The sequence below is a fragment of the Electrophorus electricus genome, chromosome 9, assembly GCF_013358815.1.
Source record: "Electrophorus electricus isolate fEleEle1 chromosome 9, fEleEle1.pri, whole genome shotgun sequence".
In the NCBI taxonomy this organism is placed as follows: Eukaryota; Metazoa; Chordata; class Actinopteri; order Gymnotiformes; family Gymnotidae; genus Electrophorus; species Electrophorus electricus.
In genome coordinates this window covers 16,432,903-16,452,291 of record NC_049543.1, presented here as the reverse complement: position 1 = coordinate 16,452,291, position 19,389 = coordinate 16,432,903, and the positions used below count along the sequence as shown (strand labels likewise).

The following is a 19,389-nucleotide window of genomic DNA, read 5'->3' as shown; positions in this document are numbered from 1 at the left end:
CTTTTTTCTTTTTAATGATCTGCAGTGTTTTAATATTTGCTCAACTTTTCAGTGGTTAAGCTTGTACTTACTACATGTTCCTGGGGTACAACTACTGTCCCAGCCACTAGCCAAAGGGATATATGATAGTTGAGTCCGTTTTGCTAAATCCTGTCATAGTGTATAAAGGAGATTGAGGTCATGGTTGGGAATTGAAATGGAAATTGGAGTAAGAGGCCATGAATAAAACTAATGGTCTTTCAGTACTTCTAGAATTTTGGAAACATGTAAAAACAATTAAAAAAACAGCAAAGATTTTAGACATCTTAAGACAACCAGTTCACCAGGAGACTCTTTGAAGCAGACATATTTTAAAGGTTTTTGCAGATTTGTTTGCAGATTTTTATCTCATTTTAAGACTTGAATTTAACAGTCTGCTAGTAAAGGGACATGAGCCGTGTCTTCAATTGTGCCTATTATTTTATGAGCTGTCACAGGACAAGTGTGAAAGTTGGCCGAGCTAAAAAATACTTTCTTTTCTGATTCCGAATTGCCATTGGAATGCCTTTATGCAGCAGCAGTGTTCTACCAGGGGACTGCACCCCTACAAACTCTTCTCATGACAGGCATAGGGGAATTTATAAGTGCTTTCCATATTCCCTGTGCCTTTTTTGCACTCTGCCCCAGGTTAAACACTACCGTTCTACCACTGCGGCAGTACACCTAACAAAAAAAGTGCACACTAAGTAGTGAACAACCACAACTGGGATGCAGCTGCCTTTATTTTAGTCCCGTCAGTTCTGAGTGTCAAAAATAGCCCACCATCGTTTCCACACAGTTCTCCGTTAAACAGGTGCTATCTCCGCACATCCTGGAGGGGCAGGGCAGGAAGCACCTGTTTGGGTCTGGGGAGCAGGGAAGACTGACTGCTCTGGTATGCCATATGCGCCTGGAGCTGGCAGGACCGTGTCTCCCACATGGCAGACGTTGTCGGGGCAGTTCTGCACAAAGATAACACGGTTGAATGCCTTGAGCCGCCTCCACAGCTGCAGATAGACTTTGCATTGGATGTACATGAAGATGAGGCCTCCGGCGAAGCTGAGGACTACCACGGTTAGCTTGGTCCAGAATGGCCACTCCAGAATCCCTACAGCATGGAGAGTCGAGTAAGGGCATGTCATATAGCAAGGATGGGTGAGCAATAGGGGCATTTTATAGTGTTACAGCATGACATTCCACACAGACTGATTGCTGTCAATGTTACAGTATGACATTTCACACCATGTGAAGTGTCAATATAACATGACACTTCACATTAGCAGTGTGCCTGTTGCCAAGCATTGTAGCATGACATTGTATACAGCTATGACAGCATGCCTCTGCCATGGGGTGGTAGCATCATAATTCCATTTTCCATTATAGCATTAGAACTCAACATTTTACATAGCTGAAGTTTATTTAATATTTAAATATGAAGATAACAATGGATAATGTGTTATAAGTAGAGCTTCACGGATGGTTCTAATGTGGAATTTACATATGAACAGTTGCATTATAGAGTGGCACTGTATCAGTGTGTCTAGCTATTGTTAAACTACTGCATTATATAATTGTAAAAGACATCGCAATCTTCTGGGCATGTAAATATATACAAAAGTACATTTTGTACATGTTAAAGCATGGCTATAGTGTGGTGTTGGTATGTGTGTGTGTGTGTATGTATTTACCATTGTTCTTTCCTTGCCGAATCTCCTCTGCAGTGCGGTTAATGAGGATGTAGAGGGACCAAATGACACATGCCACAGGCACCAAGTGAAAGGTCACTGAGCAGAAGATCTTTCTCCGCTCACTAGAAGACATCTGCAGTTTCTCCCACTGAAAGACAGAGAATCCAGAGGAAAGGGTTAGAGAGAGATGGAAAGGCAGCAGTAGACTTCAGTATAGTTAAATGGTCAAAGCAAAATGAACGAACTAGCGAATCTGTCATGAACCAACTCAATTTGAAAATGTTTTCTCCTCATAATATCACTTGATATCCACAAGGTGGCAACATCAGCCCTCTGTATTCCTTTCTGTTTTCATGTTATGGAAAATTATTTCAAAACAGTAAAAAGGTGTATTTATGTATCTGAAAAATGTTTAGGTTTTCATGTTTTGTTGAGATGTGTGAGGATACTTCTCTGCCATGTACGCTGATATGCATATGAATATATGCTGTCAGATGTATTATCTAAACTTCAGTGACTGGGTAATGAAACATGACTGATCAGAAAGGCAAGACTACTTCACCAACTGAGCATCTCAAAAAGGAGAAATGCCATACATATGAAGGGCAGATTATAAATCTTTACCTCAATCCCATTGAAATCTGGGGATATGATCCAAAGCAGGTCATTCAAACTAGACCAAAAGCAAACGTGAACTATAAGCATGTGTAATTGGTGTGGGAGCTAGACTGCTCCTGACCTCCTATATGTTCTTCATAAAGCACTGGTTGAGCTTACCACCAAAACGGCATTGCCACCTGATAGTAGTATAAAATTATATATGCACGTTTGTAAGACTTAGATAAAGACATCTCATTTTGGGAACCCTTTAGGCAGATGTCCAATTCATTTCAAATTGATCGCAAACTTTTTATTACAAATATACAATAAAATGAGGGTTACCATGGAAACTGCACAGTAAAAAGCAGTAAAGCGCAGCAATCAACTGAAGTGAGTAAAAAATTGTATACCTTTTTGTGTGCATGTGTATCTGTGATCTTAAATGTAATGTACATCACAATGTCTGCATTATAAATCATGTGCTTACCAAACAGACTGGGGTGTTTCAATAGTGAAACTGAAATTTGAAATTTACATTGTGTATAATGTTGCACACTGATTTAGCATGTGATGTCATAATATATTAATATGGTAGATTTGTGTGTGTGTGTGTGTTACAGATGTCACCCTTATCAGAGAGAGAGAAAGAATTCAGGGGTACTGTTCATGGGTATATTCTGTGGTTTTCCCCAAGATGTGTCTAGGGGAATATGTGCCCATTCAGTCAAAAGAGCATCTGTGAGATCAGGCACTGATGTTGGATGAGAAGGTCTGGCTCATAATAAGCTTTTCTGTTCATGTTAAAGGTGTTCAGTGGGGTTGAGGTCAGCACTCTGTGCAGGTCACTGGGGTTCCTCTACACCAAACTCAGCCCACCATATCTTTATGGACCTCACTTTCTGCATAGGGACACATACTGGAACAGGAGAGGGTCCTCCCCAAATAATTCGCTAAAATATCTACCCTAAATCTATGTTAAAAAACAGCACAAGACCACCAAACTTTGCTGTTGGCACCTTTTCCTGGCATGTGCCTAACCCAGATTTGTCCATCGGACTTGCAGTTAGTGAAGCATGATTCGTTTTTCCAGAGAACACATTTCCACTGCTCTACAGTCCAGTGGTAGTATAATTTATGCTATTCCATCTGACAATAGGTATTGCACAGAGTGATCTTAGGTTTGTGTGCAGCTGCTCAGCCATGGAAACCCATTTTCATCAAGCTTCCAGAGGCAAGTAACTGAATGATGTTGCTGAGAATAGGCAATTTATACACACCTGCTCTGCTGGTATGTGATCTACTGCTTCATTGCTAAACTGTTATGGCTCCTACATGACTTCGTTTTACAATAACAGCCAGGGCAGATGTAACAGGGTATAAGTTTTACCAACTGACTTTTGACACACTGGCAAACTTTTACTATGACAGTGCCACATCTAAAGTTATTAAAGTATGACCCATTCTATTCACAGTATTTGTCTATGGAGATTAGGTAGCTGTTTGTTTGATTTTATACACCTGTTAGTTATGGGTGTGGCTGAAACACCTGAACTCAATAACTAGGACAGGTATCCACATATGTTTTGCCATATACAGTATGTCTTCATGATGAACTTGCATGTCTGGGTGTGTACGTGAGCATGCACGTGTGTGTGTGTGTGTGTGTATATGTGTGTGTGTGTGTGTGTGTGTGTGTATACCCTGCGCAGGGGTTTAAGGTGTGCCTCCATGAGGAACTCATATTTGCAGAGCTCACAGCAGTGTGTGTCTGAGCTCTTGATCCACTGGTTCAAGCAGCTCTGGTGCACGAAGCGCAGGCTCCCTGTACACTTGCACGGAGTGATGAGAGCACACTCCTCATCGCCCTCGCTGTGGCAGATCCTACACAAACATACACAACAGGATATACTCTTTTAAAGACCATCAATCCGAAGGTCTTACCTACCTATTTTTCAGCCTCTCTATCCAGCCATCCAACATTTGCGTTCTCTCTCTCACCTGCACACCTCCTGATCATCATCACTGCATGCTTGCTGAATGCTGCCATTTTGAATGTATATACTTGTTACTTTTGAGCTGTCAGGATAGTCATATCTTGGTCCTCCCAACCCTTGCTCCTCATGTGACCTTGTAATTAGTTGCTCCTTCTCACTGCTCCTCCTGTTGCCACACCCACTCCCTCTTCTGTGACTGGTCGTGTTGCTCCTCCCTCTTTATGGTAGACCTCGTGGCTCCTGAAGGTGACCCTGTACCCTGCAGGAGCTGTTTTTCTTTCTGGCCCCTGTCCAAGTTGATGGGCAGGACCTCGGCTCCGCCCTGCACATGCATGTGTCTCTGGTGGGCTTTCTTGCGACTCCAGGAGCACATCTGCCGCACCTCTGCTCGTCTTCGGATGATGAGTCAGCGGGCACAGGAGTGTGGGGGCATGGACTATTTGACTGCTCTGTGCACTTGGCGATGCACCTAATTACCCCACCTCTCCCACCATTGTCTTGCGGCTGGCGATGAAGCCGTTTACCTGTCTCTTACTGTCGGGGCAGGGTTGGAGGTATTTCATACAGGCATGGTGGGCGTGGTCTGATCTTAGCCATCCTTCCCACACTTTACCAGAGCACTAGGACTGGACACGGAAACGCACAGACATACACAACATCGGCAATGAAGAAGACAGAATACAGCATGAAATGACAGTGAAGAGAATGTGCAAGGCAGAAAATCATGGCATGTAACAAGTACATAAAAAGTTGAAGTGGGTGATAAAAAGTGTGGGGTCTGCAATGAAAATGGCCTGATAATTGCTTTGTATTTTTTATTGGATTGTTATATTTGTATTGTTTCTGAGTGAAGTGTTTTAGTCTATGAGTGTGTGCTCAGATAATCAGTAGGCAGGTGGTTCTGAAGGCAGGATGTAGAACATTTTTTCACTGTAGTTTGTTACTATAACTTTGTACTGTCAACAAATTGGATTCGCTGACATCTGATACAGAAAAATGGAGTGTCAGCGAAATGTGAATATGTGGCATACTGTTAAGAAACCCTTTGCATTGAATAAAAATTCACACAGAAAACCTGGTAAATTAGACAAAAGTTGTCCATAGACAACTAATGAGTAAAATCTTTGACTTGAAAAGAAATAGTTTTTGCTCCAAGACTTAGCTGCTGAAGCAGTTTTTCTCCAACGTACAGAAATCCAGTTTCAAAGAGCATATGACGTCTACATTTCTCTCACGCTCACTCCACAGATTCGTGTAGATGAGGAAAACACTGATATGAGAGCTGCCTCTCATGACCATGAGCAACAGCTGTAGCCCTACCCACCTGCAGATGTCCTGATTAGAGAGAGTGACCGATGTTCGACAGGCATCATTTAGTGTGAGCCCTTGGTGGAGCTACTCGCCTGAAAACAATACAGATTTTCCAGGTTATTTAGCAACTTAACAGACATGGATTAAATCCTTATATACTAGAATACTTTAGATACTATTTACTATTAGCTTGGTATTTACTATTAAGTGGTGTTTAAGAACACCACTATGAATTACGGGGTTATACTCCTGAATGCTCTTAAAGGACATGACATGACATGCTCTAATACCAGCTAATGCATTGGGTAACTTAGCCAAAGCTTATTCAAATTTCAATTACAAACCAGCGAGACTAAATTGTTGGAATTAAAATCAACCATCCACCCAAGGGCAGTTTCTGCATGTATGTCTGCCTTTGCAGAACTAAAAATGCCAATAGATTTCTTAGACATTACACAGTTAAACTTTGGTTTGATTTGAAAAAACAATAGTGGGGGAGTAGCCAACTAGAACACGAATAATGGTGAAACAACCTAAAATTAAGTTCATCAAACTGAATTAACCTTCATCTTACAATTTTATGACATTTAGCTGACACTTTTATCCAAAGCACCTTACAATTCTGACTGAACACAACTTGAACAACTGAGAGTTAAGAGCCTTGCTCAGGCACCCAACAGTGGCAACTTGGCAGTGGTGGGGCTTGAACTGGCAACCTTCTGACTACTAGTCATGTACCTTAACAAATGAGCTACCACTGTGTTTGTGCACACCTGTCTATGTGTATGTATGTGTTACCTTTGAAATGTTGCTTGAGCGACTCCCTGATCGACCAGGTGCTTTCTCAATCTGAGAGATAAAGGGATTAATTATGTTTCACCTGAACATCATAACCCCCCCCCCCCCCCCCCCCCCCACTATAAACAGTTACACAAAAAAACCTTGGTATACTACTGAAACAATCTTACATAGCCCCCCATGCCACCCACACACAACATATTTGTTTTATGACATTTAAACATTCAGACCCTACCAACCTTCCTATTGTTTTATTTTTAAAAAGGTCCCCATGTAATATAATTTCTCACATTTTACTTATGAAGTAGACACACATATGATCCATTTGGACAAATCAGATCCATACACACACACATACACACACACACACAAACACATGCAGGCAGAGTAATTCAGCATCCGGTTATTGCTTTAAAGGCTGAAATCACAGAGTGGATATCCCTCACAGATGAGACCTTCTAATCAGGGTAAGCTAAAAGCATTAGATTAAAAGTAATTGCAAATATAAAGATCCATTGGTCTGTATGTTTGTTTTTTAGTGGGTTAAGTAGACATGTATGAATTGTCATTTAATGTGCATGAATCTCTAAGACCAACCAATCGCAATACTGAAGTTAGCAATGCAACAAGGCACCTCTGTGTGTTTTGTATATGTGCATTTTTTTTTGTGTGTGTGTGTGTGTGTGTGTGTGTGTGTGTGTGTGTGTGTGGTGTGTGTGTGTGTGTGTGTGTGTGTGTGTGTGTGTGTGTGTGTGTGTGTATTTCAGCCTTTGCACATGTCTAGAGACAGAAGCTAGCAGAGAGCTTGCATTTCATTTATTTTTATTAAGCAGTTTCCATCTGAGTGACACAGATACAGCACATTGAATACAGCTGTAACAAGTCCTTAGGCATCCCCATGAAACACTTCCTTTTATATATAAAGAGAGAAACAGTGCTCACATTCATTCTTGTATTCAAGTGAATTATTTGGTCAGCCCAAATAACAAACAAAGCCTAACTCATGCCTCACTTGAATGTGAAACACGAGATTGTGCCTTCATTGGCGATCGCCTGGGACGAAGCTGTTTTGACTCAAAGTCCACACGGACCTCATGGCATACTTTAGTTTTCATTTGTTGCCATTTGAAGTAATAGAAATATGCACATTGGAAATCAGAGTGTGGAACTCAATCACATAAAATACACAGTACAAAAATGCAAAAAAGAATTACATATACACTATTTTGCCAAAAATGTTTACTCGTCTGCCTTCACATGCATATGAACTTGAGTGACATCCAAATCTTAATCCAAAGAGTTTAATACGATGTTGGCTCAGCCTATAACAGTTTCAACTCTTCTGGGAAGGCTTTCCACAAGGTTTAGGAGTATTGTTTATGGGAATGCATTTGTGAGGTCAGACACTGATGGTGGATGAGAAGGTCTGGCTCGTAGTCTCCACTCCAATATCGGGTTGAGGTCAGGACTCTGTGCAGGCCAGTCAAGTTCTTCCACATTTGCTTTGTGCACTGGTGCGCACTCATGTTGGAACAGGAAGGGGCCATCCCCAAACTGTTCCCACAAAGTTGGGAGCATGAAATTGTCCAAAATCTCTTGGCATCCTGAAGCATTTGCGGTTCCTTTCACTGGAACTAAGGGGTCGAGCCCTTAGTTGCATTGCGCTTGGTGATGTAAGGCTTGGATGCAGCTGCTCAGCCATGGAAACCCATTCCATGAAGCTCGCTACGAACTGTTCTTGAGGTAATCTGACAGCCACATGAAGTTTGGAGGTCTGTATCAATTTTCTCTGCAGAAAGTTGGTGACCTCTGTAGAAGCAGTCTGCATGCTTAGGTGCAAGGTTATATATAAAGCACTTAAGCATGCAGACTGCTTCTACAAACATTTGTGAAAGAATTCTTTTGAAAGAATGTGTCGCTCTCAGGAGCTCAGCGAATTCCAGCGTGGTATTGTGATAGGATGCCACCTGTGCAACAAGTTCCTTGGGTCCTTGGGTTTTTCATGGCCTGACTTCTTGCAGTCTGCTGCAGAGATGAGGCTTTCTTAACTGGAGGCTTTCTTAATCTTCAGCTCATTCCATTAAAGACCACCCACAACAAAACCACCCCATGTTTTGTTCCATTCATGTGGTCATGAATGGAACAAAACATAACAAAATTGAGTATCCCACCTTTATACTGTGAAGGCCTTCACTGGGTTTGGAGATTTTTTAATATTTTGTTATCCATGAGTGGGTATCAAATCAGTGCAAAGGTTGATGTTTGACTATGACTGCAATCATCATTTAATGTGAATATGAATGGTGAATGGTACATCACCAAAATGACCTTAGGTGTACTTGACGCCCAAAATTAAATCAACACAGATACCCCCTACTCCATGGTTTAGCATTATGCCTCGTGTTGCGCTAAGCCTATGAAAACCGAACTGTCAGATCACAGTCAACTAAAAATGTCAAGTAATGCAAATCTTTGATGGATGTTTCAAACACCTAAATCATTAACCACAATCATCTACAACATAATCACCTACAACAAGTTAACCACAATCACCTGCAACATATTCCTGTGAATTATGAATCCCCAACATATCTGTAAGTCTCTCTCTCTGGATCAAAGGCAAAAGTAATAAGAGACAGCAACATGGAGATCCAGAAATGCATTTTGTTGCCCCTAAAAAACTGTGTGCACTCTTATTCTTAATCCAGCAGAGTTGTGGGTTTCTGAGTGTTGATTGCTTTTGCTTATTTATGGGACTATGCAAATGAGACTATTAGTTAATATCAGGAGCACAGTTTTGCTATAAGTAAACAGCATGTGATTTGAGAGCTGTGATATGGAAGAGCTGATCACAATGGTGTACGTGCCAAAATGAGCAGCTGTGAGAGTCTGAAGCTGCTTCTTTGCTTAGTTCTTGCTCAATAATGATTAAGCTCAGAGGTTGAGTAGATCATTGGTTTTGTTCACACCATTGAATCAATTTATCTTTCACTCTCAATAGAAAATTGAATGAAAGCTTTATATTAAGACTTTCATATAAAGGCTTTCATAGAAACTCATATAGATATCTTAACACCACTGAGCAGTGATGCAGTAATTATTTTTCAATCAGTTCCTAATGGAGGTTTTTGTTCTTTAACCCAGAACCAGTTATCGCTAAGCATAAATGATCTGGTGTTAATCCCTGATAGCTAGGACATGTGTGTAAATGCCCGAAAAATTAAGATTTGTGAGTAATAAATTCTCTTAACATTGTATAATAAATTAAATAAATCAAAGAACCATTAACATGCATGACAATACCATCAGAGTTCTTCAGGAAATAACCTGATGTATATCTGTATGATGTATATATATGTATATCTGTTTAAAATAATTAAAATGTATAGCTTACTATTTCACTCTCTGGTTGTATTTTTGCAATATACACAAATTTCATGCATCAAAACTAACTAGCACATCGACCAAACAAGCCACAATTCATATGAATTCAAAGCTGAAATTCTATATCAAGTTTGAAGGCTTTAATGCCTAGACAAATAAGAAGTAAAATGTCCTTGCAGACCTTGTTTTACCCATCAGAAATAACTGTTTGAGTATGTCATGTTCTTTCAAGTACTGAAATAAGTAAAGTCTTGTGAAAGGACATTTTACAAGGCTGAAATATGGAAGAAAAACAGCACTGGATATAGCCAGATAAATGAGTTTGTGGTGATTTCCCTGAGCTCTGAATAATATCTCTTCTAAAACATTTGCTTCAATATAACATTAGTGCACACTTATAAGACATATGTTTACTTTTAAAACAAATTTTTAAAACAAATTTTAAGCTTCTATGACCCAACAGAGATAAAGTCTTCAGTATCTGTTTAAAGCTTCATCTGATTCACTTATCTGTGTGAACAATTTCTCATGTTGCTAGTTAGATTTGAGGTATGAAATGGGCCAGTCCAAAACCAGGATTCCTTTAGAGGTGATTTGCCCAACACTGAACTGCCTTGTGAGAAAACTAGATATGAATCAAGTACTGAATCTAAGAAGAAGGAAATGGATTTCATTAAGCCAAGAAAGTGGCCATAGGGATAATTAAAGAGATGGAGACCATGAAAAAGGAAGATTTCGAGAAGCCAAACAGGCGCATTCACTCCAAATTTCCACATTGCCTGCAGATTGAGTATCCAGACCTTAATGATACGACTGTAAGACAAAAAAACATGATCTGCTCTTATTTGTTTTTCCAGAACACTAATAAGATTTTGACCTTGGCAGGTTAAGCTGAATAAGGGTTCTGTTCTATTTATCAATATGGAGGAACTACCTGGAGACAGAGGTGACCGTGCTAGTGACAACGTCCACAGCTAAGATGTGAACATGTGTGGCCGCAAAAGAGTCCATTTGATAACAGGAAGTTTGGCTAGGCTTGGCTCCCCAAAACATCAAATCCTGAAATGACTAAAGTAAAGAACTTTTAAAATGAAATATTTAATTCTTTCAGATAATGTCTTTGTAATCCAGAACAGTTCTGGTTTGCCTCTGAGATACTATCATCCTACAAAGGACTCGCAAATGTAGGTAAAACACAAGTACACGAGACTGCTACGTTTATTGTGATAAGAAGTGAAACAAAGAAACAAAATGTTGCACTGAATGACACACAACATATGAATGGCACAAACTTGAACTGGCAGAATAACCAACAAAATATTGCCACTACAAGCCTAAAGGTAGAACCTTCATACATGTATACACAGGACACTATTAAACTCCTGCTTTCCATGAGTGTAACAGCTGTCCCCTTGTAACACTTAGGGTAGGGACTTTTTTTGTTTAAAAAAAAAAAGAATCACTTCCAGCGCTTAGTCAGTAAGTAAGCAATCTCAGTCTAGATCCTTACACACTACTCCTTACATTCTAGATTTTTACATTCTAGATTGTCATTAGATGTCATTTTTAGATGTAATTTCTTCAAATACTTGTTGAGGCATGTTTTGAAGCTCTAAGTGCTTTGTTTACACCTTCCTTTTCATCAACAGTAAGATCTACAGTAAGATAAACAATGATATACTTCTGGTAATATTATATGTAATTATAAGGCCATGACATATAATTCCAGTAAGATTCATCCTCAATGCCTGCCTTGTATTTATCTTGTATTATCTGTATTATGCAATTACAATCAAGGGAAAACACTAAAGCAAAATACAAGATACAAGCTAACAAACCAGTGGCTGTGTATCATATGAATGCTCATTATGCTATGTTTACACTAACTGCACAACACCAACTCTTAAATTACACTCTATTACCACCAGCATTATTCACCCACCAACAAAAACACACACCCACACAAATTACTCTCTTTTGTTGGATCTTTGTAGGAGGAATAATACTGAAGTACTGTGCGTCTACCTCGACTCAAATCTCTTGACGCTTGTTCTCATTTGTATAAACACACATACATGTGTTTTGGACAAAGGTCCTTCAACTGCTGTGTGAGAAAGGAGCTTCTGAAGCTCAAGAAGGTAAAGCAGTTTATATTCAAAATCTGTTTTAAGATATTTCCTGTTTAGTAAGCGCTTAGTCAGTCTAGATATTCACAAACTCTCAAATTATGATTTTTAGGACACTTTCAGAAGCAATTTCTTTTTCCTTGCCTCCTGTCTAGAGCTTCAGAAGAACTCTGCTGGCATGGCTGATGAAAGATGAAAGACATATATAGTCACATTTATTTCAACGTGTGGATCTAGGCTTACATATCCAGGTGGACTGTAGCATGTGTTCCTTGCATTCCTTTTGGCACTCAAGTTTCAATTTCTAGACGATTAGCCCTTTGGGGTATGTTATATGTGTATGTCAGACCACTGATGAACTGGGTCGTGCATGTGCATATGTGCTCACCTCATTCTCTTTACTTTTATCTCTAGTTCTGCTAGAACCCCAGCCATTGCTTGTGTTCTCCTTCATGGCAGGTACCACAGAAATCTGCTGCATGGGCATATTAAGACTGCTCGGATTTACACCATGAAGTTTACACCATCACCATGGTCCTTGCCAAAACAGTATGGGGAAGCCACTTCAGTGGACATGCATGGATCTATTCCGCCACACGGTGTCTGGTCGAGGTTTCAGCCACAAACCTCAAAGTTTGGAAACATCTGGAAAGTTGGCCAGTACGAGAAAGCCAGCTGCCCTCATTCCACCTGGGAACTCTGAGAGAGAGAGAGAGAGAGAGAGAGAGAGAGAAAGAGAAATAGTATAATCATTGCAGCCTGAGCCACTGTCAGCCCAGTCACTGAACACATGTCTTGGAGGATGACTTAGGGGTTATTTTAGCCCAAAATCTCCTCCTCCCTCTACAGGGACGCCATAGGATCCTGCAAGCTAGTGATCAGCTTAGCAGCCGCAGGAGATCCACGCTCCACCTACTGCCAGTTTCAAGGACACCTGGCCACACCTGGCCATGCACTCACAGAGCCGGATACTTCTAAAATATATGATGCTTCAAAATATATGACTTTGCACTTCTGAACTAGCACTAATACATGAAAGCAAGTTAATTCGCCATTTTTGTTTTGACATCAAGAAACTGATACTGATAGTGCGCTGAACAGTGTGCTGAGAAAGTGTTTCACTGTGCTCTGTCACACTCAGCTTTGGTATGTGTGGCTTCATCACACTCAGCTTTCTCAGGAAATGTGATAATTAGCAGTTTCCTGAAGGGCGGCTGTAGTAATAATACTTCTGGGATACAGACAGATGTCGCAGGCCCACTTACCCTTCAGCTGCAGCCAGGTTTGTAAAAGTAGGTTGAGTGATAAAATGAACCCTTTCAAGTTTATATGGTTTATAGGTTTACAAGGCAAAGGAACTGCCTGAAGTCAACTTCCTATTTGTAGGCATTCCTTTTTTCAAGGCCTTTTTAACAGCTGGCATTCTTTATAAAGGAAATTATTGTAAACATGAATCTTTTTACAACTTCATATGCACTTAAGCAAAGTAAAACTGTCAACAAGTAACATGAAACCTAATTTTACAAGGAATAATTAAATGTTAAATGAGCAATAAGTAATTTTACCACCACAAAGTGCAAACAATATTGTGAGTGATTATTATTTTTACTTTTTTTTTCTATAAACCACAGCTGACATGAAGAATGAATAATCAAAGAATGAAGATGAAAAATAAAGGTCAAGTTCAAAGATCAAGAATCAAATTGCTTTGCTGTTCACATATGAATGAGTTTATGTTCCATTGAGCAGCTACCCCGAATGGAGGCAGCCATGCTTAAAATAAATTTAGTAAAAAAGCTCTAAAATCTAAAGGCCACTAGGTGTCAGTATAGAAGCTATTTCATAATATGAAGAAGAATCATTGGAAAAATGACTTATTGCTCCTTTAATTTAATTAATTTAATCCAGACATTAGGACAATGATGCAATTTGGTGCCTACACATTATTCTTTACTCAGGTTACCTGATCAAGCACATTGCCATTTATTCTACTATCAGACACACTTATTCAAAGATACAGATAGAAATAGTTTGCAAAACTATTCATTAAGATAGTACGCACAGAGTATAGGGACACCTGCTACACACAGGTCCTGATCAGAGCCTGCTGCTCTGGAGAACAACGACACTTACTTAAAAAGTGTGTCTTACCCACTCAGTCTGAAAGTCATTCTTGCAATTAAATCTTTTACAAATATTTGTTAGAGCTTCTTGACACCACACCCTTACAGTATGCACCCTTTCACTTTCATGAGGAAAGCAAAACATTTCCATTATGGGGTGACCTGCACCAGTGTCCACTCCGCTGCATCAGACCAAGACATAGCACCCATCACTGTGATGGCCCGGTTTGTAGTCACTTTCCAAAAAAATTAGCGGTGATCTCTTAACTTATACCAAGCCTAACAATAGTGTCTGTGATTCCATACAAACTCCTCTGTGGAACTGAAGAAAGGCAGTTATTGGGGGCACAAAGGAAGAACCAGACATAAAGTAAGAATGCAGGCCCTCTTGCAGGCACCATGTCAGGGGTCTGTGGTTATCAGATTTACCTGAAGACAATAACCTGTTTATGTCTGAAACCCACTCCCCTTTGCTAAAGTGGAAGAGCTGCATTTCTTTTCAGCCACAGTGCTATTCATCCATGCTGTGGCCTGGAAATCAAGGTTCTTTCCTGCTATGTTTCTTATATAGAGCCATGAGAGACTTTTTCACTGCAAGGCACCCATAGAGAACAACGGGTGCACAGTCCAGCTGTACATTAATCTCAGATGCTATATCTGCCATACAAATCTTGACCACTTTCTTACTAAAAGGAAATCATGTTCTGTTTAGTTTTTATTTTGTTTAGAGCTTAATTCATGACTTCAGCTGTGTGCCTTGTCTCCAGACAAGCTGTGAATTATTATATTCCTGTGGAATAAACAGAGCTTCCTTGTCAATAATGATGATGATATTACAATATCAGTGTTGCAGTGTTCAGCTTCTCTCTGTTTTCTTTGTCTACCAGCTTTTTCCAGAAATTAACTGAGGAAGAGGAAGAGGAACAGGGTCACAACAGCACAAATGTTTGGGGGGGGGGGGGTGAGCTTTTATGTGTTGACATAGGTGCTGTCACTGCTGTTCAGGCTGTGCGCAGAGACATTAAAACCAACAAGCCCATTTCCTGCCCTGGCCAGTCATGACTGAACCCGCTCCATGTGCCAGGCATCAGTCTCGCTGCACAGCCGCCATCCTGACAGGTAAACACACAGCTCTCATCGGATGATCACATGACTTGGCTCAGAATCTCAGTTCAGTATCATTAAGGCAGATTAGATTTGACACATTGCCAAACAGTTAACACTGTTAATACTGATTCTTGTGACAATAGGATGGTTCAACAGATTTCTGGTTGTCCAGTTGTTAGATTGGAAGTGTTATTGAACATATGATTTTGGTCCCTTGGGCTTCAATGTAATAATTCTCAGGAGGTCACATTTCAATCTTGTCAAAATGTCATTGAGAGTGAGGATATATGCATTTCTTCAGGCCTTTTCAAATATGGTGACTCATCACTTCACTGTGTGGTGTGATGTACAGGGCATGTTAATCAGCAAGGCAGGTGAAACATGCTTACCATTGTGAGGTATGTTTGTAGCTGAGCAAGCTATTGTTCACCTGAAGTTAGGAGCATTGTTTTGGTTATTTTTACAGGTTGCAGTCCATCTCTTGTCATGTACTATTAGTCAGTACTCTCTCTTAAGGCCCACTGCTAGCAGGATGTCATTTTGGTGGTGGAGTTATTATCAACATGGCTGCGACACTGGCATGGTAGTGGCAGGACAGATGTTTTGGATGCTGTGTTCATTGGGCACAGCAGTTTTACATGCAGCTTTGGCAAGGCTGGGATGAGAGTGGTCTGCTATCTTGTCAGAAATATTCAGCTAGCAGCTGTCTTTACGTGAGAAACTGTAGGATCACTAGCACAAAGTGCACAGCACAAGATCAAAGGCTCTATCCACACACCTATAAGATGTTTCTAATGAAGGTTACTAATAAAGTTTTTCTAAGATGTAAGGTATGTCAGAACTCTCTTTCTAGATTTTATAACCTTTATAATATTTTATATCTAGATTTGTTAAACTCAGGTGACATTTGAGTCCAGCAGTTTCAAAGTTTAATATACCCATATCCTTTTGGGGTACTGTTTCTGTTTATTGCTAAAGATGCAGTGACAACACCTCATGTTAACTAACAGAATTAGTTAACATTACATAAACTTCAGTATTAGTCAACCATATGTACCATAAAGCAAATTGGCTAAAGTGAACACTAAATAGTGAAGATGTAACGGCCTGAGTGCCACAGTGTAAGGAGCAGGACATACAGAATCGCTTGACAGAAACAGACATTTATTGACGAACATTGAAGACGTTGGCACTCACATCTAACACAAGCGGTGATCACAAGCTCAGACATTCAGACGGTGGACGTGAACAATGACTGACAATAACACACACACTGACAAGAGTAAACCAATTCAGGTGTGTGCTTAACGTAGGCATGTTTACAAATACACAGTTAAGGCAGAACTCCCACTGTACGCGGCAGGCCATACTACATGACCGGTGGAAAGGGAGCGTTCTGTGACAGAAGAAGTAAAAAAATATATATAGTGTTACTAAATTGTAAAATGTTATCTAGTGATAAGAAGCAAAGTCGTGTGGTTTCATTGGTTTTTTAAATTATTTCAATTACCTTATTGTCATTACTTATAGTTTATTCATGCAGACATTCACGGTTTGTTAATGTTAACTACTGTATACTAATAACAATAATAATACAAAGTCAAAATTCCAAATAGTAGTATTAAAAGTATTAACCTCATAGATCTGGGAGCACTCCCTGTTTTAGGTAAAAGTTTCATGGTGGACCTTTTCACTGTTGCGTGGTATTTACCGAGAATTTACAAGAAGTGATTACACAGTAAGGGTGTTGTCTAATGTTGACTAATTCATATGAGCCAAATGGCAAAGTGATTTTTGCCACTGGAAAAGTTAAGTTTTTTTATATCCAAACTGTTTAAAAAATAACATTGAATGTCTTTGAAATGAAGAGAGGCCTACTTTTGTTCAGCTTCTTATAAAGAGCATGGTTCCTTTGTAAATAACAGAATTAATCTGACCACTAAAACTGGGCTGAGTTCCTCTGTATAAATAAAAAGACAATTGTTGCTCTTCCGAAATGTACATTCCACTTGGTCTCTTTTACTTAGAGTGCTGGGTACTTATCTTATTGCTGTGGTGAATGCAGGGGTTGTTAGAGATGAGAACCATCTGTGAAGATGCCAATTTGCCAAAAGATGTCTTAAAATGACCTCAAACTGCTTTAGTTACAATTAGGAATTTGCAAAGCAATGTCTATTTACATAATCAAAAATCAGCATAAAGTAGGTTAGATTGATTTATCTCACCTTGCACATTCTGCCAAGATCTGTGATACCCCTTTCTAAATCAAAACTGCTATTCAAAAACAAAATAAACAAGGAAACACTGCCACTGATACAAAATACCAGTGTGCCGTAGGATCCCAGTTGATCCCCCCCCCCCCCAGTATCGCCACCTTGAGGAGAATTTACTTCTTGCCTAGAGAGAGAGAGAGAGAGAGAGAGAGAGAGAGAGAGAGAGAGAGAGAGAGAGAGAGAGAGAGAGAGCGCTATAATACAGTTACATGAAGGAGGCAAATAACAGAGATTAGCGTATGGTTTATGGAACTATGCATGCGAAGACTTAAAGGGAAAGCCCCAGTAAACTTCCTTTAGCTAATGTTCTTGACCATTCCCTGACTTAAGAAGGCCTTCAGGTACAAGACAACCACTTTGTAAATCAACATCAAGCTTAGTTTATACAGGAGCAAGGAAAGAAAGAAACAAGAATTTAGTAATGATTTTAAAACAACTATTAGCAAAGATTTGCAACGTGGTCTGCAAATCTGCGAACCGACACTCGCTAAATGATTGTGCCTCGACCTAACAGACCATGAACTCTCTATTCAACTCCTATCTGTGCCTGTATGCATGTGCTAGCTAACGTCATGCCTATCCCTAAGCAAAGTCAATTCACCAAGTATCCCAATTCTACTGTCAAACCATACTGGGATAGTTGACGTAAAACTTTGCTAGTTACACAAATCACCTACGGCCTCCTCACCGGTCACTGGCGTTACATGCATGCTACATTAGAGTAGGTTAGATAACTAGGCATAAACAGCGGTTGCCAATTAGCGCATGTGTGATGAAACGTGTAACAAAAGCAAATAAGGCTCAGTCACAGTGATGGGTACAAACACAAATGCATCAACTACATAGCGATTTCAGAACTGACCTGACAACAGGATCTTAATATTGTCATTGATTCATTTGTTCGTGTCTTCTGAGTTTTGCACAGTTCCAGTTATGTTGCATAGCAACAAGGCAGTTTCAGACTCCTATGTGAAAACGCGAGGGCAAATCTAATAACTTATAGGCTGCTATACTCTTCCTCAAAATCCAGCTTGCAAAGAGGACTTTTAAATGTACCACGAGCGCGCGTCGCTGATGGCTCTATCAGCTTACAAAGAGCACAACACGCCTTGCTGTCTGCTGCTGCTTTCGTCTTTTCTCCTCCAGCAACGCAAACTCCCTGCTCAGTCAGTGATGTCATGCGGCAAAAACCGTGCCTTTCGGAACTGCAACAATCTTCGAGGCATGCAGTCTGTGGACGTGATGAGTGCCGCAGTCAACGTGCAAACCGTTATTTCCCACAGCTGAGTAAAGTCTTCTAGGATTTGTCATTTCATGCTGGCAAATTCTGCAAGGTCTCCGTCATTCCTTCAAGTAGCCATTCGTGAACAGCCAGTTTTAGCTTTCAGACCTTGAAGAAGGACATAATAAAGCAACAATAGGATCAGGTTAACCTACTTACAACAAGTGGTAAAAGTACTGGCCTATTTTATAATCCAACGTCATGTCTTTTTCATGCTATACAGACAAAATGTCATAGCATAAGCCACGCCCGTGCTTCTATACGGCTATAACAAGTGTTTTCTGATTTACTTCGTTTTACAGTTCGTCTGCTCCTTCCCCGTGTTCTAGTATCCTGCCCTGGCCCCGCCCCCTTACTGACCAACAACACCTGTCTGGTTTGTTACGTCACTGCATGTCTAAGAAATCACAGAGTCCCCTGTGGTCTTCCATGTGTCTTCTATGTGTCGACTTGCCTGTTTGTTTGTTTTCCTGTGATCTGGTTTCTACTTCTAGTTCTATTTTCCAGTTGTTGGGTTACTGAGTAATATAGGTGCACCTATAATAATCCTTACTTATGACATGCAGTCAGTATTTCCATCTATGCCTCCCTGCTGATGACTCCTTACAGTAACTTTATTGTCAATAAAATGTATGTTTGGCTGACATTGTCAATAATGAGTCACATATATGACTGACTGACTAAA

General features: G+C 40.1%; 1 protein-coding gene across 1 annotated transcript; it reads right to left on the bottom strand.

Annotated features, from left to right (window-relative positions):
- Nucleotides 1–74: 74 nt before the first annotated feature.
- On the bottom strand, nucleotides 75–19,004 carry march1 (membrane-associated ring finger (C3HC4) 1). The gene is given in 9 exon segments (XM_027024012.2): nucleotides 75–980; nucleotides 1,054–1,126; nucleotides 1,707–1,854; nucleotides 4,007–4,187; nucleotides 5,625–5,679; nucleotides 5,682–5,703; nucleotides 6,410–6,460; nucleotides 12,308–12,618; nucleotides 18,285–19,004. Coding segments are annotated over 8 exon segments (774 nt in total). The 5' UTR covers nucleotides 12,407–12,618; nucleotides 18,285–19,004; the 3' UTR covers nucleotides 75–835.
- Between the last annotated feature and the right edge of the window lie 385 nt (nucleotides 19,005–19,389).